At 39.0% G+C, this 27,956-nt stretch overlaps 1 protein-coding gene across 6 annotated transcripts in view; it reads right to left on the reverse strand.

Moving 5' to 3' along the window:
• KYNU (kynureninase) overlaps positions 1-27,956 on the reverse strand; it is a 145,002-nt gene that overhangs the window by 85,818 nt on the left and 31,228 nt on the right. For 5 of the 6 annotated variants that reach the window (XR_006102404.1, XM_042454120.1, XM_042454141.1 and 2 more), the window contains exons 4-6: positions 13,581-13,663; positions 3,720-3,781; positions 2,141-2,212 (exon numbers count right to left, since the gene is read on the reverse strand). Coding sequence is in view for 5 of the 6 variants with exons in the window: in XM_042454120.1 (XP_042310054.1) it covers positions 2,141-2,212; positions 3,720-3,781; positions 13,581-13,663 (217 nt within the window). In the remaining variant the exon portion in view is untranslated. The remainder of the gene's footprint in view (positions 1-2,140; positions 2,213-3,719; positions 3,782-13,580; positions 13,664-27,956) is intronic. The other variant, XM_042454127.1, reaches the window with a different exon arrangement.

Consider the following 27,956-nt stretch of genomic DNA (forward strand, 5'->3'; position numbering starts at 1 on the left):
TGCTCAGTGACTATGAAGATACCTCTGCCCAGTTTTCAGAGATAAACTTTCCTCCTCAGTTCCCATATCACTGCCTCTTTCATTTGAAAGTGGAAGGATTTCAGGAGACTGAAGGGGTAAACAAGACTGTTTCCATCATCCAGGTTACATGCATCTAATTCTGGACTTGACCCACTTTTTTCAGACATCTAAGCACTTACCATGGTCTACTGAATGAGTTTCTATGGAAGTAGAATAGTTGATATGTAATTTGCAGCCCTATATGATTAATAGTCTAAGAAGAAAGCTGTGGTTACTTATAATGCTAAGGTATGGTATAATTAACTAATTTATCAAGTGGAAGTATGCAGGGAAACATTCATGAAGAACTAAGACAGAAAATATAGGGTTGAAACCAATGGTGGCTTTGGTCTACTACGGGGTTTGGAAACCTTCACTCCTCCAGATGTTGGTCTTCTCTAGCTGCTCTAGTTCCCAGATTGGCTAGGGATGATGAGCATGTATCCATAATTTGAAGAGCCATAGGTTTCCAAGGCCTGCAACAGAATATATCCCTTTTGCTCACACAAGGGTAACCAGTTATACTCACTCACCCACCTTCATACAATGCCATGTTTTGTATTGCTCTAGGAATGGGGGCAGCAGAGCACACAGTGTGATAGTTAGTGATATATGAATGGAAGGTTTTTCCCCCCACTAGCACAAGTCCACCATTGGATACTATGTATAGTGATAAGAAAACCAACCCTGAACTATCAGTTTGAAAGCCAAAACAAGAGGTGAATTACATCAAGATCACTGATCAACTCCCACCTCTACACACCTACATTACATTTTGCTCAAATGTACTTAAATTCTGTTGCAGAACTGTTTTGTGATTTTTAATCCATATAACAGATGGGGGATAGGCAATACTGCCATCTCCCTTTTAAAATGTGGCTGAGGTATGTTCCTGCACAATAGAAGGGGAATATTCTGCCTGCACAGAAACAAATAAGAAGAAAAATAACTAATTTCAAGGCAGAAAGCAAGTCAGTTTTATTGCAGCCCTTAAGTGCAGCTAACGTTTACTGCGAAAGACTTCAGAAAAGTCTAAAACTGGCAAATGCTTTTGACTGGGAGGTGCATGTGAACAACATATGGAATAGAGAAATCACTGTGTAACACCACTGAGAAGGAGAATGACATGTACATGCATAAGATTGATAAAATCTTTGACCACATGTTTCCATTGTTTTCATATCATCCCTAGATATAATTTAAGCATTTCTATGGCTTTCTCCTTGGTAAATTGAGCATCGTTTACAATATTGTAATAGGGTGAACTGTCTGGATCACACTACATCATCAGTCATGTCACCAATGCTTGTGACATTTATGCAATTATGTTCCACACAGCATTCCAAACTGAAAATGGTCCTTTCATTAGTGAATCACATTTTCCAGTACCTTCAAACATACCAATGTTTGAATCTGAGAAAATGAGACAATAGTCCTGGAAGGAAGCATATGAACTGATTGGGAGACAAATTTTGAATTTCCCCTTGTGTGAGTTGCATCTGGAGGGATTTTTTATAGTGCCTCAGTGATCAAATTTCTCATCAATTTCTAAGTGTTTACTGAGTTTGATAAAGTAGCAGTGAGTCACAAATGTGAAGATTAATTTGCCACAATCCATGATGCATGGACTGTTGTCTCATTTTATAGCACATAAATGATATTTGAATTAGTAATCTAAAGCACCATCGACAAGCATTTCCCTATCTGTCTAGGGATATGAAGCTGTTAATGTTGTGAGTTTTGTATTGATTTGGTTTCATAAAGTAAAATAGCAACAAGAATTAATAAAACATTTACAACCTGTTGTTGATTTAGCCCAACAGCTTGCTCAGTGTCTTTAAAAGGACTAATCAATCAATGTGCCCATTCAATCTTTCCTTCTGCAAGGTTTTTATTTGAACAAAAAGAATAAAGGCACGATCAGTAAAACATGCCAAGTCCAGAAGTACATGACCAGATTTCTTTTTGATGTTTAAGGTTATATTTTTATAGCTAATGAATAATCACATAAGGCTGCTGGGATGCTGTTAAAATATACAATAATTTAAAACACAAATATGATGCAATATTAATTCCTTACGTGGTCAGAGGGAAAAGCTTTGGCTTCCAGGAGGATTTTATAGCGATCTGAGGTAGGTTTAAAGAATGATAACTGTAGAAACAGAACAGTGGATTGATGTTATCTAAAGTGAAACTTTTTATTACCCCATTGAATATATATAATAATTCACACTGAGAAGTGTCAATCAAATACCACACACGCTTCAACCTCTTCAGTAAGAGACAATGCAAAAATCCCATAGACCACGGTGTTATGTTATTTGACACAGACTGCCTTGAGCCTTATATGCCCACCCTGCCCCCTGTCTATTCAACTTTTCCCACACTTCTCTTTGAGTTCTACTTATTAGTCCCGAATACTGCTTCTTAAGATTTTGCTGTTAGCTGTGTCACTATAATGTTTAGTTGTGAAAAGTGTCTGTGTAGAACGGCATCATGGTTGGTATTCATCAAGATGACACACTAATTGGCTTGACTTTATGTATTTTTGGAGAATAAGTTCATGCCCCCCTTTACTTTTAGAAATTTGAAGGAAATGGTTTCACACTCTTTGTGCAAGCAAGTGTCTGTGAACTGTAATGGTTTCTGAGGAAATGTCACAGTAAAAATCGAAATGTTGTTGTGAAGATGCACATGGAAACCTAAGAAGCAAGTAATAGCTGTGTACGTGTTTCTTCTAAAGAATGACCTTAAAGTTTACTTTTCAGCAACTGACATGTAATGCCAGTCTTTAAACAGTTTGTGTAAATGATGTCTAAATTTTGTATTTCTACTTTTGATATGTAGATTAGGGTATGAAGTATTATTCTGAAATGAAATGAATTACCAAAATACTTATGGGAAACAGAAAATTGGAATAATTGATTTTCATATCTCATATACATGTTCACGTCTCATATCCATTAATTAATTTTCCTGAATTGCAAAGGATTGGACTGAATGGCACTTGTGGTCTTTTCCTGCTCTATGATTCTATGACTTTCTTTCTGACAAACCATAGCTTGAATTACATTATAAGTAGTGTATTGGGAGGAAGAATTCACCGAATCACTAATATAACCAGTTATTGTACTCTTATTTTCTCATAAGTTCAAGAATATAAAAGAAAGCAATCTGTAATAAGATTTTGGGATTACTTTTTTAAAAAAAACAGAATATTACGATGGTCAAAAACTTAATACAGTGGGCCCTTTGTATGTTCTGGGGTTAGGTTCCATGACCCCCCCCCCCAAGGATACCAAAATCTGTGGATGTTCAGTTACAATCAAGGTTTCCTTTTTTGGAATCTTGATATTTTAAAAATATTTTATGTTGTGGATGGTTAAATCCAAGGATAAAGAAGATATGGAGGGCAGGCTGTAGATGGCTTTAAAAAGAGGTTCATGGATGGTATCCAAATTCATGTATATCTCTGTGAACAACTATGATAGTTGAAAGGAAAACCTCATGTTCAGAGGCAGTAGATTTCTCAATACCAGGTGTGTGGGGAGAAATGTTACCTTCTAGCCCATCTCAAGGCATCAAATTCTGTTGTGAATTGAATTCTGAACATACTGTATCTGAATTACCAAGGAAACTCTTATATTCTTATAACTTACCATTAGGAGATGTAGATTAACTGTCAAGCCATTCATCAGTGCTATCTCATCTTTATGAGCCCCTGAAAAGCAATAACACAGTAGTTTCCCTTTTCATTTTGTTCTGTACAAGTTCTGTTCCAGTGATATGCAAACCCAGATGACTTTGGCTTGCAGTCAATGCCTTCCTGAAATACATGTCTGGTATATCACCGTGGATATTTTTAAAAAGGCAAAATAATTAGTTTTACCAGTCTGATGTGGCAAATAAAGCAAATAATGAAGTAGCAACATTTCCCTCCTTAAAACCACATGTTGCTCCACTATTGTCATTAACACCTTGAAAAATTCAGCACCAGTGTACTTTTGTTATTAACTATATTTCCCATATAAAGACCTAAACAGTGTTAGAAGCAATAATCTATTTTAAAACTAGTCATTGTTGTGTCAAACTAAAATGTGTTCTTAATAAAAATAAAGAGGCTTTGCCTAACAATTATTTCTTCCTTCATTACAACAGATATAATAATAGTTTGTAAAATAACTGGATAGAGGATAAAATAGAATAATATTTTGCCTTCAGGTATGGATAATGGGCTTTGTAGTAGGTAATAAAATGAATAAGATGTAATGGTTATCGTAACTTTTTTTTTAAAGCACATTAGTAATACCCACAGGGTGACCCTGGGCAAAGTCACAACTCTTTTATCCTCGGAGAGAAGCCATGGCAAACCTCCCCTGAAGAAATCATGCCAAGAAATGACTGTGATCCAGTTGCCATAATGAGTCAACCTGAAGCCATGTAACATCAATAAAAGCACTGACAAGGTTCTCTCTAACACTTATGAATAAATATGCCTGACATAAAAAAGGAGTGAATTCACATTCAAAATAAAAGAACACAGGGGAAAAAAATCTTTAGACCAAACAAATGGGTCCTAGAACAGATCAAGCCCAAACTATTCCTGGAAGCCAGTGTAACTAAACTGAGGCTGTCATTAGCCACATCATGAGGGAAAAATGAACCATTAGAAAAGGCAAGATGCTATGAAAGGTGGAATAAAATAGAAATAGAGGAACATCACATGCCAGAAGGTTGGACTTGATCAGGGAGGCCATGGGCCTAGGCCTGAAGGATCTGAGCAAGGAGGTTGAGGACGGGGGGCTTTGAGACAGGGTTGCCATGAGTCAAAGTTGATTTCAGTACAGTTAAAACAACAGCAAATTTCAATCATTGCCTATTGTTTACTATCCAAATGGCATAAATCCTGTTTAATTCACTTTTCTGGTTGAGTCACTAATGGGTCTCAATTGCATGTGGAATAATACCACAAGACTGGACTCAAGTGCAACAGCTTAATATCCTGTCCATGTGTCACTAACTGGGTGCAGGAACAATATTCTTGCTGTCAAGTGTTCAATCTTTTTTTTTTTTTAAATTAAGCTTTAAAAAAACCGAACTGCCTTTTTCTAAAGCGGAAGACTATATATCCTTAAAATAATTATATACAACTCAACACCTCTCTCTCTCTCTCTCTCTCTCTCTTTACAAAAGCCTTAAGATAACTGCCGCTATATTGGAGTGATAGAGTAGATGGAAATCTTCTGAAGATGAAAAACATGTCTACAAAATGGTGCAAACATAAAAATGGCAGAGACTGGGAAGTTGCATTATTTGTTACTAGTGATGCAACAAGAATAAATTGGCACGAAGTTGTTTCCATAATCATATTCCACACAACACAGTAGTGGACATACTTAGATCTAATTTCTGAGTGACAAATGGTTGTAGTTTAAATACTGAGAAAAAGTGGTATTCCACAGTAACTACACTACTCTGAAGAAAGAGATGTGGAACCCATGAAGTAGAAATGGGTAACCATGCCTTTCTGGTATAAACCGTGACACCAAAGAAGGATGAGGTAGGTAATGGAAAAGGCTTTGGTGAAGACTATTTTGCCAGTCAATAGCAATAGCAAGTACATTTCTATACTGCTTATCAGTGCACTTAAGCAGTCCCTAAGCAGTTAACAAAGTGTAAGCTAATTGCCCCCAACAATCTGGGTACTCATTTTAGCAACCTTGGAAGGATGCAAGCATGAGTCAAGCTTGAGCTCTTTTGCTGGGTACCCCGGGATACGAATGCGCCGCCTTACAAAAAAAAAAAATAAAAAAAGAAATTTCCGGGTTACGAAAAAAATCATTTAAAAAAACTGTTCCGGGTTACAAAGAAGGTTTTTTCGGGTTACGAAAATTTTTTTGGTGCTTTTCGGCGCTATTTCACACGAAATCGCGGCTTTTCCCCATTAGCGCCTATGGGTTTTTCGGCTTGCGAAGTATTTCGGGTTACGAAAGCGGCGGCGGAATGAATTAATTTCGTAACCCGGGGTACCACTGTATTGAACCCTCAACCTTATGGTTTTTGAGTGAGTGGCTGCAGTACAGGCATTTAACCACTGCGCCACCAGGGCTCCTTACAGAATGCAGTACTTTGTTTCAGAACAGCTAGGAGATGCCCTCAAATCCTTGATCCTGAACTTTGAGTGCTAGTAATTTTAAAGGCTACTAATATGGACAAAGTTGGAATGGATTGCAATCAAACACACAGGGAAGGGTGATGTGCTTACTGTGTGGAAAACTTCATTTTTTTCAAGTTTTTGCTAATCCTTAGTGGCTCTTTTTCTAGTCATTGAGAGGGGGAGAAGCTGGGAAAATATGCGATCATGGAAAAAATTAATGGGCAAAAATCCTGGCCAGCATGTACTCTTTCCTTGTTTAATGTCTCGCTTTAATTGAACACACACACACACCATTCAAGTGTTTTTCCTGAGTAGCACACTTCCTGGAATGGCTATCCCTGACATAAGGGTCTCCCATAACTTCCTTTCTCACTAGGAAGTGCTGATGTTGAGTGACAGTAACATGAATGCAATTGCAAGCAGCGTGAGACCACTTTATAAAATAAAATTATTTAAAAAAAATAAAATTAAGGATTAAAAACCCTTGACCACCTTGCACAGTTATTAAACAACTTCAAATTCAATAGTTTCATCCACCTCAGCTATATATTTGGGGTATATTTCTTTATGCCCCCATTCTTATCAGGACGGGACTAATGTCCAAGCCAAGTTTTCAATTTACTGATGTTTTTTCCTTCCACCTTGGGTTGTCACTGAAATCTCTGTGCAACATCCAGAAAAATCTATTTTTCACAGCTGAATGCTTTTGCATGGGAAAATGGATGGTAAAATGTCATTTTGTGGAGAAAGGTAGAATTGAATTATTATCCATAGCATCTGGTTCTCTATGTGCTTACACACACACACACACACACACACACACACACACACACACACACACGTTTCAGTCATGCAATCTCTCACCTGTAGTTTGATGTGGCAGAATGTAAAGGCAGTTTTGCCACATCACCTGCTGCTTGTGTCAACTTGCTTAAAGTCCTATTGCTTCTTCTGCATTGCATCCCCTCTGGAACCTGCTTTTTCTCTTCTCTGCCATTATAAAAAATCCTCACCCCCTCCATATTGGCATAGCCTGCTGGCCTACTTTCCTGCAGTCTGTTGCATGCAGTCTAAAATTACCTTTATTTTAAATCACTATGATAATGTTTCTCCAATCTTCACCTTGTTGAAAGCTTTGTCATATTCCTTTCATCTGCAGATCATTTTGACCTTCCGTCTTGAATGACATGACTTCTTGGTTCTGTTTATGGCCTTTTCTATTCTACTATCTTCAGAGCAAGTACCTGTATTTAGGCAGACAGCACAACCGTGCCAGTATTTTGTGTATCCTCTGCAAATCCATTACAAGTCTATGTTTTGGGAAAAGGATCTCAAGGATCTAACTACCAAGTATATAAAAAGTGAAAGTTCTTGCTGTAAATATGCACTGAAATGGAAAAAAGAGTGTTCACAGACTGAACATTGGGAACCCATTTTTATCTCAGAAGCTCTGAATAGTAGACAATTCCAGCAGAAATCTTTGAGAAATGTAGCCTGACTAACTCTGGACCCAGCCTTGGGCCCTTTCTTTCTGCAATCCCATTCTAGTGGGTTTGTCCAGGCTGCAGAAAGTCTCTTTTGTTCACCTCTCTTTTGTTTTGTTTTAAGACATGAGGATCTTTGCTCTCCCTCACTGTGCTTTGGAAAGAACATGAGGAAAGAAAGGTACAACTTTTTCAATTATCAGCTTTTCAGCTCTCGCTCCAATTCCCCCTCCTTTGTCTTCCACAAAAGCTGAAATAACCAACATACAAACGGCTTGGAAGCATCACTTCTCACCCTCCCTGTCTCTCTCCCTCTTGTCTTTTGGACAGCTTGCAACAGTAACTTGCCATTTTGTTATATTTTGTCAATAAAACTCCTTTCTGGGAAAGTGGTGTTCTTGCCTTTTCTGCTTCCCAAGTACCTTATGTGGGCAATATGTTATCCAGTCTTCTTTTTCACTTGTGCATTTTAGTTAACATGCTAGTCTCTGAGCTAACTTTCCTGGACAGACAACAACATTTTCACCAAAATACCAGAGCCAAGATTGCAGAAGCAACAAGTTCCCGTAGTACGTTTTTGAGGTAAATATTCCCTAGTCATGGTGAAAGGATTTATCGCCTAGAGAACTAGTTTTGCAAATGTGTATGGGAAGTTATGTATGGTGACAACAGTTATCAGTCTACTCCCATTCCATCAGAGACCATGAAAGCCTGTAGAGTTCAGCCTATGAAGCTGATGACTCCTGACAATTTCATGAACCAAGAATGGGTGAGTTAGTTAAACAGAAGGTCTAGATCCTGACCATTCCATACACTGATCCAGAGTATAAATAGAACTACTTTTCTGTTATTTACAGCTCCAGGCACAGAACAAAAATCTAAGCTTCACCTTTAGATGCATGCCAGTATCCTATATTGAATATGACACCACATTTGTCATGTGAGTCTTGGTCTCTTGTAAATGATATATTTATTAAAAGCTTTACCTTATTGGATTTTGGTGCCACAAAACAAACCTTATCTGTGCTCTAGGAAAATCATTATCCTTTACAGCCTGCACTGCCTTTTGGAAATGACGCTTCTCTGATCCAATTAATCTATTACAATATTCAAAGACAAGGATCCAGTAGACAAAATGAAGTTTGCTCCCCTGGTCTCATTACTCAGTTGTTCAAATCTTGGACAGCATAAACCCACATTATGTCCTACCTGATAAATCTTCTTTGTGATGGAAAAAAAGCAGGATATATGATGCTTCTACCACTACTCTCCCTATGCCTTTGGGGAAGACTGTGATTGTGCTAGACAGATTGTGACTGCAACAGGAACCAAGCCCTTTCCAGGATATGTGTGTGGGCAACAAAATAAAGTGGAAAATGGTGGGATAAGCTAAAAACAATTTGATTATTAAAAATAATCTCTAAATTTGGCTACCTCAAATAGCCCTTATTGTTCAGTCACTGCAGATCAGTTTGGTATTTATTCCCTCCTCAGTAGAGGACTGAACAAAGTGGAACAAGATGAACATCAGAGTTAATCCTATTTCATCATAAAGTGATACTATCAAAACTGTAGTATATTAATGAAGTGGAGTTGAAGAGGGGATCTGTTTCCACATTGTTCAGTCTAGAAACTGGGTGGTGATGGGAGTCTGGAGAGAGTCTGTGTCTCTGGTGACCTTGACTTTGCATTTTGCAATGTATTTACTATTGAAGCTTTCATTTAACAAGGAAATGTGCTCTTGTTTAATAAACAAGGTGTTACAGAGCCATAAACCTTTAAATGGCCAAAAGAAAAGCCATTTACTGCCTTTATTCTATTCCTGAATAAATCCCTGAAGACAACACTCACTTTTTGTTTTGCAGAACCAGCTCTGGCAGTTCCAGCTCCTCTATAAAATGTTAAGCATTAAAAACAAAACAACCTAAATTTTTTATTTATTTTCTCACGTTAAGCCTGCCAAAGGAACAGAATGCCTTTCCCCCCTGCATATCATTGGAGAGAATGCATATTCATCTTTAATACTATACAGAACAGAGAGTATTTTAATAGTGTTTTATCTTGTATTTGTCCTCTTTGCATTTTCCCTTTTTACCTGAAGGCAAAAGATGTAGTCATTACCCTGTTGAGATTGTCGTCATAATGGGACCACAATTTAGAATTCTTCAAAAGGTAATTTGTTCCCGTTATGAAAAAGAGAGAGCTCATTAACATGCTGCAAAATCAATAAAGTGAATTTTACCAAAATAAAATCCTGCTAAGACTTAGAAGCCCGCTGCCAAGTCACACTTTGCAACTCAGTGGTACAGTCATTGAGGGGGGAGAAAATTAGCTGTACAGGTGGGGAGAAAGGTCATGATAGCATTATAACAGCAGAGTTAATAGCCTCTGGTGTGCAAGACAGCTATGAAATACTGCCCAAAGTGCAGGAAAACAGATTAGCGATGTGAGGATCTTTATTCATCGTTTCTTTTATAGAGAGATCAAAACATGACACCCCAGTCCAGTGAATACAAATAGCCTTCTGCATACAGAAGCCCAATGTTGAATATGTAAAATTTTTGCAAAGGATAATTAGTGGAGAGCAGCACTAAATTAAAATTGTGTGTTTGTACATGTGTGTGTGTGTGTGTGTGTGTGAGAGAGAGAGAGAGAGAGAGAGAGATAATTGTGTCCCTATTAATTATAACTCCTGTTTGTATCTTTAAAATCGAAAAGCTCTGATGAAATATGTTTAAGGTAAGAAAAGGAGATGAAGTGAAATAAAAGCTTAACAAATTTTATTTACTCCTCTTCTTTGCTCGAGAAATGGTGTTCTGTTTAGCCACATATCTAGGTCCCAGATCTAAAAATAGCTAGATTTTTTTTTCTGACCAAGGCAACAAGCAAAGTGTAAAGCAGATTTATTGGCTGTCTAGCAGATTTTACATTAAATTTTCTCATGTTACATTCACAGCCAGTAATTGCTTTGTTTGTTGCTATTCCGCTCTTCCTGCCTTCCCTTCTTTTTTTGGTTAGTACTGCTATTTTCTGGAGGCCATTTGCTTTGAAAGTGGATTGTGGAAACAATAGACTTTCTAAGGATGAGAACAGCACTCCTGAAACAGGGGATGTGCTGCCATAAAAGCTGGATGGTCCTTACTCTCAGTCAAAGGTGGGCAATTTTGGCCCTCCAGCATCTTTCACCACTGGCTACACACACTAGGGTTGATGAAAGGTGGCATCCAGCGATATCTTGAAGTCCATGTTGCCTACCCTGGCCGTAGATAAAGTGTTCAGGAAGCAGTCCAAGAAAAGATGGGGATGCCTGATACTTGAAAACATCTACTAAAGGCCAGGTAGTTTCCACCAGCATATATTAAAACAACCACACAGACAGGTACAGGCAAGTATCAACAACATCACACAGTAGTCAGAGGCAGTAATGCAGTGACTGGAGATATTCAGAGATCATAAATTTTAACTGAGTGTAAGAGAAAGTGCCAGATTATCACTAAGCCTAGAGCAAGAAAAAGGAAATGCTTCAAAATGATGAAAGTTGCTACTATACTGCAGAATTAATGCAGTTTGACACTGCTTTAATTGCCATGGCTCCTTCCTATGGAATCTTAGGATTTGTAGTTTGTTGCGGCACCAGAACTACCACATTTTTCTCCCTGTTGTAGATAATCTTCTAAAACAATGCAGTAATCCCATGAATTTTCACTTAGCATCAGAAAAATAAGCTTTCCTGCCAACCAGACAAAGTTACACATTCCTAATTATCATGGTACTGCTTATAGTCTAATGTGGCAGCGATGAATCAAAGCAACAACAGAAAAGCCGCATTATACACTTCTCTAAATGGTCACATATTTTCATCTGACAAATACCAAGGATAAGGAATAGATAGGTTTTGAAGCTTTTTAAAAACATTACTTCAATCTATGCAACATTTTAGCAGTGTTGAGCTACTTAAGTGGGATAAACCTTGAGACAAGTTCACCATTTGGCTAGACGTGGACCTGAATGTACACTACAAATAATTATGTTGACAAAAAAGAGAAGCCAAAAGCATACATTTGAGATGTAGATACACACTCTACACAAACTGTTTAAAAAACACCACACACACACACTTTTCAGTTGTTCTGCATGCTTTCTCCAAGTCAGTATAGCAAAACCCAGTTTAAAAAGCCTTTGACTGCAAAATTCCTTTTTACAAAGCCTTTCTCTGCCCATCCCAGCCCCTTGCTTTTTCTTCCTTGTCCTCTATCTATCTGGAATTTTTAAGCAGCATAGCATTGGGAAGATAGTGAAGGAGGGTTCAAAAAACTGGTTTTCAGTGTTGGGTTGCAGCTGCATGTCTGCAATAAACAATGAAATAAAAAAGCAGGATTCTGCTTTTGCCTTTCCTACTATAAATAGCATCTGTTTCCAGAATCTCTTAATGAGCATACACAAACAGTGAGAAAAAGGGGCAGCAGATAAGCCTGCCTCATCGGCTACCCACATCATGTTTAAAAAAAACATAGATTTATAGGTTGGGTCACCAAAAGGGAAATCATAAGGAGAAGGGAGACTGATGAAAGTAAAAGTCATGCCTGGATGCACTTTGGAAGAAGCCTTCAAGTGGTCTCTTGAAGATTCAAAATGTTTTTGTTTACTCTTTCAAGGCTTACCTGACATTTTTTTTTTAAAAAATATCAAAACTAACAGTATGCATGTGTGAAAAGAAACAACTAGGCCAGGTCTGCTGAAACATATCAAACTATTCCTCTTCCTTTGTTGTGTAGCAACCTGTTCCCATTCTTTCCAGATTACTACTTCCTCTCCTTCCAAATCTTCTGTTAAAGAAGTAATGCCCAGGAGCATATCTACTTCATTAACTGAAATGTACCTATACTTCTATTGTGGTTATTGCATTTTCATATTACAATGATTTACACCTGACAATATATACAGGTTGAATCTCTCTTATCCAAAATGCTTGGAACCAGAGGTGTTCTTGATTTTGAATTTTGGGGGACTTTGGAATACTCGTATTTGCATATATGTAGATAATGGAATATCTTGGAGATGAGACCCAAGTCTAAACATGAAATTCATTTATGTTTCTTACACACCTTATACACATAGCCTGAAAGAAATTTTATACACCAATATTTTCAATAATTTTGTGCGCAAAGCAAAGTTTTTGTACACTAAGCCATTAGAAAGCATAAGTGTCACCATCTCAGCCACCCATGAAAAAAGTTTGGGTATTTAGAATATTGCAGATTTCAGTAATGCTGAGAAGGGATATTCAGTCTATAGTCCCATTGTAGTACAGCTATCATGTATTGAATATTTCACATGAAAATGAGGAGTGGCACAATTGTTCACACAGTCTATGTCCTCTTCTCTTCCTCCATACTCTGAAGACAATTTGACAGGTAATAACAGCCCTCACTTTAATCAGACTCTGTACTATCAGTTCTTTGTAAACATTTGGCTCTGTCCACAACAGTTACAAAAATTATAACAAGCACTCATTGCTCTGAAATCAAAAGGACGGCTCACTGATTGACATTAAAAGACACTTGTAAAGGTGCCAAGTTTAGTTTGGCTTCATGTGTTAGACTAAGAACTTTATGGTAATCCCAGAGCTCAATGCTGCAATTAGTTTTGAGATATATATTTAGTCATATATTACTGTCAGTATTAAATCTTCTTACTTCAGAGTTTTAAAATACATTCCATCTCATGCTTACTGAGAAGCAATCAGAGTAGAAGAAAAAATAGTAGGAATATTTTGGATTAAAAGTTCTATGATCTGAAGTTACATTTTAGGTTTCAAAAAGCACAGGAAAAACATTTTGAGAGGAAAAAGAGATGTTTCAGAAATTTTATTTCCTTACCCACAATATCAGCCATTAGTTCCACGATGCACTCATCTCCTAAAGCCCAAGGACGTTTTCCATTGAAATGACCATGGACACCTCTAAAAGAGAGAACAGAGGAAAATGTATCTTTGGCAATATGTTTAACAACAACAGAACAGTGACTGTGGAGGTAAATGAACCAGTGGTATTATAACAGATTGCAGCAAAGAAACAACCTATCAATCATTGTCCAGTGTGGTCTGTATTATAAATGCACAAAATCAAGTCAAAGACTTAGCATATGCTAAAAGGTTAAAAAAAACCTGCAATATTCAATGAGCAAATAAGACTAGAACTAGGAGTGAGCAAAAACAAACGGAAAGTGACTGACTTCCAGCAGATACACTTATTTCTTCATTTTCCCTGATCTGGCTGGGCCAGTCAGGGTATGAACAGGTGGGAAAAGATCAAAACAGGTGAAATTGTTAATGCAGCTAAAAATGTTAGTTATTTCTTCATACTCAGGATATTATGAGTGCAGTTTTAATGATTATATAGTGTTGCATGTTAACTGTGGGTTTATGTGTTTTTAATTGTGCTTTGTATTTTAACATGCTGTACCCTACCTCGAGCTTTGAGGAGAGGCAGGAAGGAAATAAAATTTAGCAGTAGTAGTAATAGTAGTGGTAGTAGTAGTAACAGCCATAGTAGTAGTATACTACTATTGCACAGAAGTGGGAATTTCAGTGGGAATTGCTTGTCATGCAAGCAACACTTGCTGAAATCTTCTTTTCTACACAAGCATTAAGGGAATAGGAGCACTATGACTTATTCATCTTGTAATCCTGGGCCTGTGGTGGTGAACCTATGGCATGCGTGCCAATGATGGCAAACAAAGCCATTTTTGAGGGCACACGGAGGGTCAGGAAAAGGAGGAATAGGCATGCACCTGTTCTTCTTCTTCCTGGCTACCCTGGGCCTTCGACCTTCCCCAGAGAGGCAGCTGAAGGCCCAGAAGGTTGCGGAGGAGGAGGAGGAACAGGCAAGCATCTATTCCTCCTCTTCCCGGCCATCCTGAGTCTTCAGCTTTCTCTGGAGAGGCAGCTGAAGGTCCAGAAGGGCACACCTATTCCTTCTCTTCCCCCCATCCTCCAGGGCCTTCAACTGTCTCTGGGGAAATCCTGCCCCCAGAAGATGAAAGTACCATCCCTAGAAGGCAGAGGTCCTGCCTTCCAGATATCTCACTTCCCAGCACCGGGTAACACACGGTTCAGGAACACCTTTGAGTTTGAGCATTCAGTCTCTAAAAGGTTCGCCATCACTGTCCTAGGCCCTCCAAATGTTGTTGTATAGGAAGTCGCAATAACCAGCACAGCCAGCAATGAGGAATAAGTCCTACTCCAAGAATATCTGGAGGACAACATGATTTCCACTCCTGCTTTAAAACATAGGAAGATTAAATTGGAATTTGGGTATATTTACTCAGAAATAAATACCACTTTGTTCAATGGGATTTACTCTCTGTGTGCCACAAAGTTCAGTGTTAGGATATAATGCTAAAAATATATTTAAAAAACCCTCAGATCATCTAATTTCATAACCTGTATCATTCAATTGTGTTCATCTTTAGACCAAAAAGTGCTTCTGCATATGATTAAGCAGTTACTAGGATGATCAGAAGTTAGAAACTATTGTTATATCTTAGTTTTCGATCACTGTGAAATACACTTGACATCTGAAATGCCAAACTACATATGGCCAAAATGGATAAGTGTAGAAGTAATGTCAGGAATAAAAACAAGAATAAGAGCAACAACAAAACAGCTGGACCAGTTGGGAAACCATTAAAGGCTAGAAGCTGTGAAGAAACAAAGAAGAGAAATGATGTTGATAACATTCTGAACAAACTGCCATACATGTTGTGAATGTTGTGATCTTATCATGACACAGGAAAAACTCAGTAATAAAATGCTAATACATCAATAAATTGACCTGTATGGGCCACATAGCAAAGAAATTTAATAAGAAGACCAGTTCCTTTAATAGTATCTTAAAAATTAACCTCTTCAGTCAGGCTATGAATATATACACACACCACCACCACCACTTGTCCACAGTATGCTTTGGAATATAGGGAAATTTTGGAGAAACCACAAGACTAAAAGCATGCGGTTACTGAAACATTCAGAGCATATCCCTATATCTAATGAAATTTGGTTTGTCATTTAAAAGACTGCTTACAAGAATTTAATATTTCATATTCCTAAAAAGAAGAGGTGCTTAGGTAAACTAATGACGTTATCTACACTGACAGGAGAATTCAGCTTACCTTCAGGTTATCACAAACCACAGTGACCCCAGGCTTGTTTATATACACTGAGATGAGTTTGGGGGAACTGTCCACATAGTTGTTCCTTTCAAATTCATCCGGTACAATAAAAACTGCTTAGAACAATGACAGTGGCCATTCCAGATTTTCCCCCCTCAACACCTGTGTGTGAATGTATGTATTTCTGAACCTCTCCTCTTAGTCCCAACACTAGCATCACTATAGAACATGGTCCACATGCACATGTATGAATATCTGGATTTTCCACTCAAACTCATGATAAATCCCCATGTTTTTCTTTGGATTAAAGCTCTGAAGTGATGAAAAGGGCTTTGGCCCCAATTGTCCCATACATTGTTTGGACAGATCTCTGTGTAAACTAGGTGAGGCCACTTTATTTGGACCATTTAGATACTCCCTGAGTGCCTTGTCCCAAACAGTCATTTAAGCATTGGAAATAAATTCCATTGATTAAGAGATATTCACTGAACATGCCAAGCAACTAATAAATTTACAGAAAGAAATCCCTTCATTCAAAAGGAATATTCTACTGTTCTTTTCAACTTTCTCTTCTTCATTTTGGGGGAAATAGGCAAAGGTGTCACTAACTCAGCTACTCATGAAAAAAGTTTTAGATTCTGGAGTATTTCAGATTTTCTATAAATTGTATTTATTACTTTTAATTTTAATACAAGCATGTAAATACATTTTTAAAATTAGCCCCCCCCATATGCATGCTGTTCTTATCATACCTACTTTGCCTTTCCTTCAATATTACATGTAGAATTTCTTCCATTCTTCCTGTAAAAAAAGCCCCATCCTGATAAAAAAAAACTTGAGCACCAGACAACATCAGCCGCACTTTACCTATTTCTCCTATTCCCCTCTGTGCAGATCAACACCTCCATCACCACAAAATCTATTCTGAAAGATTTCCTGATTCTCCAGGTCACTAAAGGCTGGGGGAAGACAATGTTCCCACTTCTACCAATATAAGCACTTCCAGCTTTCTTTCTTTCTTTCTTTCTTTGCACATCAAAGAGCATCTTTCTCTAACAGAGTTGTCTTTTTGTCCCACACTTTCTCCAAGTTAACAGACTAAGTTGTTGCTGCCATACCTTTTTCTAGAGGATGCAACCAGCTTATGTGTCAGTAGGCACTGAATCCCACTGAACTTTAAATGCAGTATTCAGGGTGCTGAATCTCTTTTGGGAATAGCTCCTTTAAAGTCTGCACTTTAATGCCATCACTTTTTGTCAATTTTTTTTGGGGGGAGAGGTATGTATGTTAGTCATTCTCTTTCTATGGCGTAAGACACCAATAAAAGCCCATGATAGGGTTGCCTTAGGGCCACTATAAATTGGAAATGACTTAAATAGTGTTTAAGGCACTTTTAAGACTTTATCTTGCTTTATTAAGCAGGCAAAGAACCTTCTCAGGGAACCAGATGGATCAAATCTGATGTTGAAGAATGATGATTTAAGACCAAAAGCATTCACTGTACTTGAAATATGGTAATCTTATTCTGCAACATATTTGGAGTAAAATATGTTGCAAATTATTTATAGTCTAAATCTTCAGAACAAACAGAATGTCCAATGAGATGCCACTATTTAAAATACTTGGGAGACCAACTGACCATGATGCTTTTTCTTATTCTCTTTGGAGGAGTCTTGTACAGAATAATTTCCTGACAAATAGCTTCTATTATCAGAAGATATAGTATAAAGATAAGGTGCATAATGTGGCCATTGCTCCATGCCCTTCACTTCTTCAAAAAAAGGTTGTCAAACAAGTGTAAAGGTCCATTGCCAATGTCAGGCCATCCACCCACTCTCTCATTTGCTACTCTTACAACCTTTTCATCTTCCAGGTGGGGCAAGCTAATTAGGGACATGCGGGGGGAAAATCTGTGTCATTTCTGCCTCAGGCAATAGGCTTCAGGCTATTGTGTAAGCTTTCTCCAGTTTGGAGGAAAATGTGGCAACTGCAATTATGTCAAGGAAGAAGCAGAAAGGAGAGAAACAGCTGACAGGGGTCTCTGTCAGTTCAGTGGCAAAACTTAGCTAGGAATGCCATAAAAGACTTACATTGCATAGTTTTGTTCATAGATATATTATCTTCATTCTATACTATTGGTAATGCAATGGAAGATATATATTACATATCTTCATCCTAGTACACTTTAGACTGTGACTCCCAAACAAGTACAGCTATCCACATTTGTGTCTTTGACTATTGGGGATTTGATTATTTGCAGATTTTATTAATATGTTCTCTCTAGGAATCTCCTGGTCCTCCAGCATGACACTTTGTCCAACTCCCACCAGATCACTTTGGAGGATCTAGAGATTCCTAAAGAGAACACATCTTTTGGCAATCTTAGCACAATTCTGAGATCAACTCCCAATGGATGTTGGCACTAGAGTTGCTCTGATGGACCTAGAGATTCATATAGAGGTGCTTCTTAGGTGAAAAAAAAGTGTTTTGTTTTGTAGTTTTCCCACTTTCACAGGGCTCCTGCATTCCTGACTCCAGTAAATGTGGAGGGCCCACTGTATTACATTTTTCTATCCTTCATTAGATTCACAAACAGATAACCTCTCCTTTTTTCACAATTCTGAGAAAAGAAGATTCTACATTTTAATTTCTTTTAAGTAAACTTGCATAGAGTGAATTTGAAGCAGTGGGACGGGGCAATGAAAGAAAAAGTGGAGGGTTTAAAGGAACATGCCTTTTTAAAGAAAAGATAGTAGGGCATAGGCAATTACCAACTACATAAATAGAAGTATTTCCATCTCATGAAGTGATATTTAATCAAATCACGATGATAACATTATAGAAAGTATGCAGTTATCAAAGACTCTTCACAAATTGGTACTTAAACTGTGGGAGGGGGGAGATGTTCATGATTCGTTGTTTTTGCATAGAAAAGAGGATTTTTTGCAGAAAGTAAGCTCCTTACACAGAATAACATTTCTGTTCATAGAATAACATTTCTGCACAGGAAAAAAAACCTGAAAATGGCAGAAAATTCTATTTTCTGTATAAATAAAACCATGTACATTTTCCCTATAAAATCTCAAACTGCAAAGATGTCTATATAGGATTCTGCTAGTCAAGGTTCGAGAAACCTGTTTTTCAACCATTAATATACTGTGTGTGTGTGTGTGTGTGTGTGTATTCTTTCCTCTTCCACTTTTATGCAACATCCATCAAATCCAGTTCTTGTTTACTATTTACTCCCATTTTCAAATGCATCCAGTTTGTGAGGTTCATTAACCAGTTTCAGAAAGGAAAAAGGATGGATGGACTTGGAGTAAGTGGAACAAAGAAAAATAGGTTTTGAGAGAAAAGCAAGATATAAATCAAATAAATAAATAGTACCATAATTTAACAGATTTTTCAATAAGGTTTATCCCAGATTTTTCATCATTGCTTCTATATCAGATGAAAATACCATTTTAAAAACTGAATGGGGGGGGAGGGTAAATGTGAGGTAATAGTTTAAATATAGTTTCAGCCTACAGTTGATGATGAAGTGGGTTATACATTAAACAAATATTGTTGCCTCTTTTAATCAAAATATAGTTTTTTTGTTATTCTGACAGTAGCCCCATCTATTATTAAATAAAAGAAATGAAGATAACTGTTATATCAAATAGATCAGTAAAGTGCTATGGTCACTGCATTTCTAAAAGATATTTTAAAAGACCTGCATAGCAATCATTTCCTTCTGTTGCTTACAGGCAATATAACATGGTTTTTCTTTGTCTTAATGCCATGAAACCTTGCTCACGAATCCCAGATATAAGCCAGTAAGGAGCCATAAATGGTAACTGTCTTCATCCACTTCTGACTGACACATTATTCAACTAGAAGCAAAAGGTTCCTGACACATTTCTCATAAGCCTTTAACCTTCCACATCTTGCATTTGTACTGCATTTTGTGTGCTGACTCTTCTAAATATAAACTGCTCTTTTGTGACTATTCTATTTTAGTCTGGCCTTATTTTGACATTTACTTTTCTTTAGGTTCTTAGAAATAACAGAGCACTATCTGTGTGCTTCTGATATTTTTCTCAATAAGTTTCTTTGGCCTAAATTTGGCAAGTGGTCATTTTGAAGTGAATTAAAAGTTTGCACGATCTAATCTCATCTATTTGGTTCAGTCTGATACATGGATGTTGGAATTCATCATCATCATCATCGATGTTGTTGTTATCGTTGTCATCCATTCTAATTCCATTCTGTTATTTTAGTGTTGTCATTGACATAGCTTTAAAAAAACCTCACCAACAATGGGGTGACCAGACATCCTCCTTTTCCATGACCTGTCCTACATTCCATGACCTGTCCTACATCTAAAAAGGATGCTCCTGGGCAACCCTAGCACATACTCAGTATGTGCTTAATGGCCTGTCTATACAGGGCCTATATATATAAGGTAAAGGTTTTCCCTTGACACGAATGTCTGGTTGTAACCAACAGTAGCGGGCAGTGCTCATCTCCGTTACTAAGCCAAAGAGCCAATGTTATGCACAGGTGACTCCAGTGGTCATGTGGCTGGCATGACTGCACTGAACACAGTTTAACTTCCCGCCAAAGTGGTACCTATTTATTTATTTGCATTTGCATGCTTTCAAACTGCTGGATTGGCAGGTGGGACTAATGACAGGGGTTCACCCCATCATGCGGCACTTGGGCCTCGAACTCCCAATATTCTGACCTTATAGTTGTCCTAATTGGCATCTTAACCACTAAGCCATCACATCCCTCTAGACCATATAGTCTTACTGTAAGACTACATAAATGCCCCCCAACCTTGCTTAATAGCCAGAAGCCAGATTGTGCAAAGGAGGCCTGTTCAGCTGCCAAGTGGGGGTGTGAGAAGGATGTTCCTAAGCCTTCTCAACAATGAGCAATGCTTTGACAATCAGAAGCAAGATTTCAGTCCCAGTTCCTTGAGGAAAGGGGTGGAAGGGGATTAGAAACAGAAATATCATGTTCCGTATAATACCATCAGTAGCTGAGCAGGCCTGTTAAGGTGGGGTGGAGGTGTGGGATCAGGCTATGATGCATTATTTAGTTACACATGCATAACATGCATGTAACATATTGTTGCATGTTATGTAACATAACGTGTGTAATACAGTTGCTGTGGGAATGAAGCCGCCCAATAAGACAACACAGAATTGGAGGAAAAGGCCACAACTTTATTAACAAAGGGTAGGGTTGGCCCAAAGCATAAGGTCTGGATCTGGAAACATCAATCGACACCCCAGTTCATTGATGTAAGGTTGCTTGGTCACAACCAAACATCAGGATTTATTTATTTTTTATTTATTTACGATATTTATATACCCTTCAGTCCTAAAGGCTCTCGGAGAGGATGACGTAGGGATAACGGAAATGCCCTCTCACATACATACAACCGGTCAGTCACATATTCCAATAAGTCCCTAGTCACTGGGAGATGTTCACTCGATGTGGGCCCCGCAATGGCCACACCACCTGCCCTTGGTGCTCCTGGGTCCAATGGACCCCTGATTCAGTGCTACAGAGCCCTGGAAACCACGCCCACCAGATCCAGGACCTGTGCTGCCACCAAAGAAGGCCATTCCAAGCAGGAATGCCTTCTGCAAACCCTTCCCCAACACAATCAATGCCCATAACAAGAGTCCATGTGTGGGCGAACATAGCCTGCGAAGGCTCCTGGCTTCCTGAAAACGAGAGAGAGCATCTGTAATATTATTTTGGAGGCCAGGCACAAAAGTGCTGAGAAAGAAACTTTGTACACAGGCAGCAAAGAACAAAGCAACACACTAAAGAGATAACTCTCTTGGATGTAGAAGACTGGCTGTTAACAACATTTACAACCGCTTGATTGTCACACCAGAAACACACTTTTTTGTTGGCAAAAGCATCATGCCAAATGTGAACTGTAGCAACAATAGGGAACAGCTCGAGGAATGTACGATCACATAAAACATTGCCTTGAGCCTAGCTGGGAGACTAACGTTGAGCACACCAGTGACCCTGAAAATATAGCCCAAAACCAAGGCTTCCTGCCACATTGGAATGGACCTGCAGCCGATCACCCAGCTTTCACAGCCACTGCCAAATGGAGGAACCATTGAAATCCCTGAGAAATCCTTCCCAGATGCAAAGGTCCTCTTTGATCCCTTTTGAGAAATGGACATGGTGATGAGACAATTGCAAGTCAACTGTAACCCTAGACAGCCTAGTGCAGAAAGCCCTGGCAGGTGAAACCACATGGCAAGCAAAGTTAAGGTGTTCAAGAGGAATTGGATCTGTCTCAAAGTGGCCTTATGGGCTTAGAAATCAAGGCCTGGAGAGCAACAAGCTTGTCAGTAGGGAAGCGGGAAACTCTTGTGCGCACAGGAACACATGGCCATTGAAATGAACGGGACTTGAGGTCCCACTTTTTTGCAATCCATGGGGATGTCTAGAACGGATCCCCTGCATTTACAAAGGGCCCACTGTAAATGTAGAAATCCAAGATGTTAGTGTAGCTGGAACTAGACACCAAAATATCCATTCAATAATGCCCTCTCCCTTTCTTTCCAAGCTTTTATGTCATACTGTCTATCTATCTATCTACTGGAGTGGTGAGAATCTATCTATCTATCTATCTTGATTGCAAAATTCAGTTCACTATCCCCATATTGCAGACTGGGAGTGCTGCACCTAGGAGAAAGTGACTTATGAGAGAAGTCTGTTAATGTTGTTCACAATAAATCCTGAAAGCCAAGCTCTGAGAAGTTTACAAGAACACTGAGAGCTGTTCAAATGTATTAAACTCCAATGACAGTTTGATTGAAATTAAGTCAGTAATTTACAACACCCCTACTTACTTTTATATACACATTTCAGGCTATTACAACTTAGCAGATTGTGCTGGGAGACAATAGCAGCAAACATTCATAGGGTTATACCAAGCGGTGGGTCAGTGGTTTCAACACACATTGTTTTTGCTGAAAACAAACACCTTAGAATACAGTGAGCCTTGTTCATATAATGGCTATGGAAATCTGTCTTCCCTCTAAAATTCCTTCATTTACCACCAGGACCTGGTCTACTCTGCAGAAATAATGCACTTTGACACCACTTTAACTACATCCAGTATAACCCTGGTATTTATATTTTGTTGCAGCACCAGAGCTCTCTGACAGAGAAGGCTAAGTATCTCACAAAACTGCAAATCTCAAGATTCCATAGCATTGAGCCATGGAAGTTAAAGTAATGTAAAACTGCACTATTTCTGCAGTTCAGATTAGACCCAAGACATTGGAAGCTGGTGGACGAAGTCAGTGGGACAGTATATCCACTCCAAGTTCAAAGACCTGAATCTGTTTGCAGATTCAGACTAAAATTCAGACTAAAATCCAAAGTAGATTCAACACTCTACTGACATCTGAGATACCAACCTGCACTGCAGCATAAACACATTTGTGGGGAAATGAAGCAATGAAAAAAGCAAGCTGTGTGAGATGAAATATTACTCCTCCAAGCCTCATTTAAATTGAGAAGAGAGCTATTTAACTTTAACCTTTTTGAAGGAAGTCAGCCATTTCTTTGATCTAATACGATAATCTTAGAAAAATGGACAGTATTGCAATTTTTGAAATGGCTGGTAAAACTGCAGAGCTGGGCTAAATTAGCAACAGAGAGACAAGTGCTAACCAGAGTTCAAATGTCCCACCTTAACTCCTTCATTTGCCTTTCTGGAGTGGTGAAAATCATGAGGCACATGGAATCATAGAATCCTAGAGTTGGAGACCACAAGGGCCATCCAGTCCAACCCCTGCTATGCAGGAACTCTCAATCAAAGCATACCCAACAAATGGCCATTCAGCCTCTGTTTAAAGACCTCCAAGGAGGGAGACTCCACCACACTCCAAGAGAATGTGTCCCACTGTCTAACTGCTCTTATTGTCAGGAAGTTCCTCCAACTTGAGTTCATTGAAGGAAGAAAAAAGATTTAAATGTAACAAATAAATAAATACAATTTGAACCACTGTGCAATTGCATAAATTGTTGGCAACTGTCTTAGGCCTTGTCTGCATGGGCCAAAAGTCACTTTTCCACTGTTTTGGTTCAGACAACACACAGACCAAACCACGGTTTTGACGTGGGTAGTCCTGGATAATATCCAGCACATCCTGCAACAGAATTGAGAAATAGTAGGGCAAAAAGCCATTTTAAAAACCCAACTGTTGTTCTGGATCTTCCAAGAAAATCTGGAGCCCTCTGTTTCTTTGCCATGGTGGCTGTCTGTATGGACATCCCACTGGGCCACCCAGAGCATCCACCATTGCTGTGGGTTGTTCATTCTGAAGTCAGAATGAGGTGCCCAGCATGTGAACATCACTGGGTGCTTCTTTTTGACTTCAGAGTTTAGTGACCTGTGACAGCAGTGGACATGCTGGCTGACTAAGTGGATGCCCATGCAGACAGCAGTCATAGTGCAGAAACAAAAGCAAAGGTAATGGGGAAAGAACAGGGAAACTGTTGGACCAGAATACATGAGGCAATTCCTAGAGTATCCTCATCAGTTCAAACAAGGCCTTAGATTTAGATTCTTGAGTCTCAATTTCCATCTTTCTCAGGGTTTTGATATTGATTTAAATGTTGCTACTGAGGCCATTGCTTCAGGAATTCAGTTTTAAATGTTACAGGACAGAGGAGTAGATGGATGGGAACAAACAGAGAAACTTTAATTATGAGTAGAAATAGTGATCATTCAACTTATAAATAGTCTATTTTCTTAGCTGTAGAGCTATTTCCTGGACCTCAGCTGTCTTTACATCTTATCGTAAGTATGTAAGCAATGGGAGGACTGTTAATATGGGAAATAGGAGCAAATAACATGCATAATTTAACAAGTGCCCAGAAATGCTTACAGGGCAAGCAAATGGTGTATAATGGCTAGCCATAGCAGTAAAAAAGGACCAAGAGAGGAAAAATTATTCCAAGCACACCAATATTGGTGTTAAGTTTTACCATTTCAAAATTTTGAAGCTTTAGGTTTAAATTTGAAATATGACATTTTGTATTTGAAAATATGGAATTTTGCATGCATCTCCAAACCTTGAAACTCTGAAACAATATTCTTTGTTCACTTTCCCACACAATACAGTAATGGTTCTTTGATTCCACTTTACTTCCCATGGCTTCAGCCAATGTAGTCTTAGGACTTGTAGTTTAATGGATCACAAGAGGAGCTCTCTGGTTAAGAATTCTGAATGCCCCACCTTATATTGCCAATCTGAGGATTACATAAGATTGAACCATGGCAGTTAAAGTGGAATCACAACACTACAAATGTGCTGTGTGAAACGGCCTATGGTGAAACCAGTCATCTGGTTATTTGCACTGCATATTAACGTACAGTCCTCCATATCCACTGATTCTTTATCCATTGATTCAACTATCTATGGTTATCTATCTATCTATCTATCTATCTATCTATCTATCTATCTATCTAATATCTATCTACACATTACTATGACATTGTATTTAAAGGAAATTGAACATCCATAGATTTTGGTATCCAAGGGGGGGAGTCCTGTAACTAACCACAGTGTATACGAAGGGTCCATTGTATGCAACTGGGGGCATAAGGTAAAGGTAGGCAAACGTTGGAGCCTTCAGGCCCACATTACTCAAATTTCAGCTCCTACAGAACTCCAGGTGGCCTCAGGAATAGTTGAAGCTGCCATTTTAGATAACTAAAAGTGATGATGCCTCAGTTCTGGTTTCCTCTTGGGGCATTTTCTTGGGTGGGGAGCCCCTGAAGCAAAGGGTTCTTTTATCCTTTAAACATGATATGTATGTTTCCCACAAATGACTTTTTTTTCAGGTGAAAATGTTACACCTTTGTGGAGAGGATCCCAAGGGTTACTCTGGACCCACCCACCGCCGGTATACCACTTATCAGTGAACTCAGCACTTTCTAAGCAGTTTACAATCTATAAACCAGTTGCCCCCAACAAACTGGGTATTCATTTTATCAATCTACAAAAGGATGGAAGGCTGAGTCAACCTTGGAGCCCTGTGATCGAACTGGCTCCAGTACTGATATTTAACCACTGTACCACCAGGCCGTATGATTACTACCCTTGGTTTAAGGAAAATACGGATGAAACATGAGACTAGAATACCCAAACTGAAAAGCAATCCTGAATCAGATCTCAGAATTAAATATTTTGAAGGTGAAACACACATACAGAGTAACACACACACACACACACACACACACACACACACACATTACAGGAGTAACACACACACACACACACACACACACACACACACACACACACATTACAGCCAGGTAGGGAGAGGCATTCCTGTAAGTAACTCAGGCCAAAGCCCTACATGGCTTGGGCCCGAGTTACTTACGGGAATGCCTCTCCCTACATAATCCACCCCACACTCTCAGGATATGTGGGGAAAATCTGCTGGAATTACATTCAACTAGACTAGTTTCAACTTCTCAAAGAGCTTTTACAGCAGTGGCTCCTAAATTGTGGAACAGCCTCCTGGAAGAGATCCGTCTTATTACCTCCATGGAGGGTTTTAAGAAGGCAGTTAAGACGGATCTCTTCCTGCGAGCCTACCCACCCAATCTTCTATAAGAAATACTGGCCCGTTACAGACTGCCAAAATAAAGCTGCTTCGGGTCTCTTTGGAGGTATGCTGTTTAAATGATGCATGCATCCTAAGAATCCAGAAGCTGCACCAAAGCTGCACTCCAGTGCTTGGGAATGGAGTGTGGCTTTGGTGCAACCTCCGGACTCTTAGGACCCATGCATCATTTAAATAGCATACCTCCATAGAGACCCGAAGCAGCTTTATTTTGGCAGTCTGTAACAGGCCACTGTTTCATTCCTCTGCTCAGGATTAGAATACTCTATCCCACCATCAGTTTGATTTGATTGTATTGTTTTAATTGTTAAATGTTATATATTTCACTGCTGTATTTTATTGTATAATTATACTGGGTTGTAATCCTGCCTCAATCCACCTGGAAGAGGCGGGAAAATATAAATATTTTTAAATTTTATTACTATTATTATTATATAGATATATATCTTATAACTCTGAAAAATTCAGATTCAACAAAGACAGTTCATGATTAACTTTCAGCCAAATGTGACCTTTGCCCTGTTTGAGCAAACAGAAGCCAAGTAAAGATTTCTGCAACCATTTCTTGTTTTCCTGTGTATATGTTTTCCTGTGTATAAGCTGCCTGTTAGCAATTGGTGTTCCCATAAATTCTACAGGGTTTCCTTAGGCAATAAATACTCAGAGGTGGTTTTGCCAGTTTTTTTCCTCTGCAATGTAGGCTACAGTACCAGGTATTCCTTGGCAGTCTCCCATGCACATACTAACCAGAGCTGCCTCTGTTTACCTTTCTACTGTAATACGGTGGGTCCTCCTTATCCACAGACTTGCCATCAGTGGATCTGAACATCTGTGGATGGCAAGCCTTCATTGTTCCCAATAGTGGCACACATACAGCCGCACCACCATTGGGGACAAAAGTTCCTTGCCACCCCCTCCTCCTTCCCTCCCTACTTCCTTCCCTGCTTCCCCTTCCTTCCTTCCTTCCTTCCTTCTCCCCCGGCTTGGCTTTGGGAGCAGAGTCTGCTGCCCAATCAGCTGGGGATATGGCTGGAGCCGATGCTTGAGTATCAGAGCCTCTGTCCCCAGTTCCAGCACCTAGGATGGAGCCTCTGGGCTCTGAGATTAAGCCCTGGTCCTGATCCTGGCTGCCTCCAGAGTCCAAAGGCTCTATCCTGGGTGCTGGGCCTAGGGACACGGGCTCCAATATTCAAGCCTTGGCCTCAGCCTCAGCCTTGGCTGACTGGGTGGCAGACTCTGCCCTCAAAGCCAAGCTGGGGTAGATGATCTGGAGGGAAGGAGGGTGGGAGGGAAGGAGGGAGGGAGGGAGGATCTCAATTCCAGTCTCTGTGCCACCATTAAGGACAATGGGACTTGAGCATCCACAGATTTTGGTATCCAAAATTGAGTATTTTGGTCCTGAACAGATC

The sequence above is a fragment of the Sceloporus undulatus genome, chromosome 1 (assembly GCF_019175285.1).
Source record: "Sceloporus undulatus isolate JIND9_A2432 ecotype Alabama chromosome 1, SceUnd_v1.1, whole genome shotgun sequence".
Classification (NCBI taxonomy): domain Eukaryota; kingdom Metazoa; phylum Chordata; class Lepidosauria; order Squamata; family Phrynosomatidae; genus Sceloporus; species Sceloporus undulatus.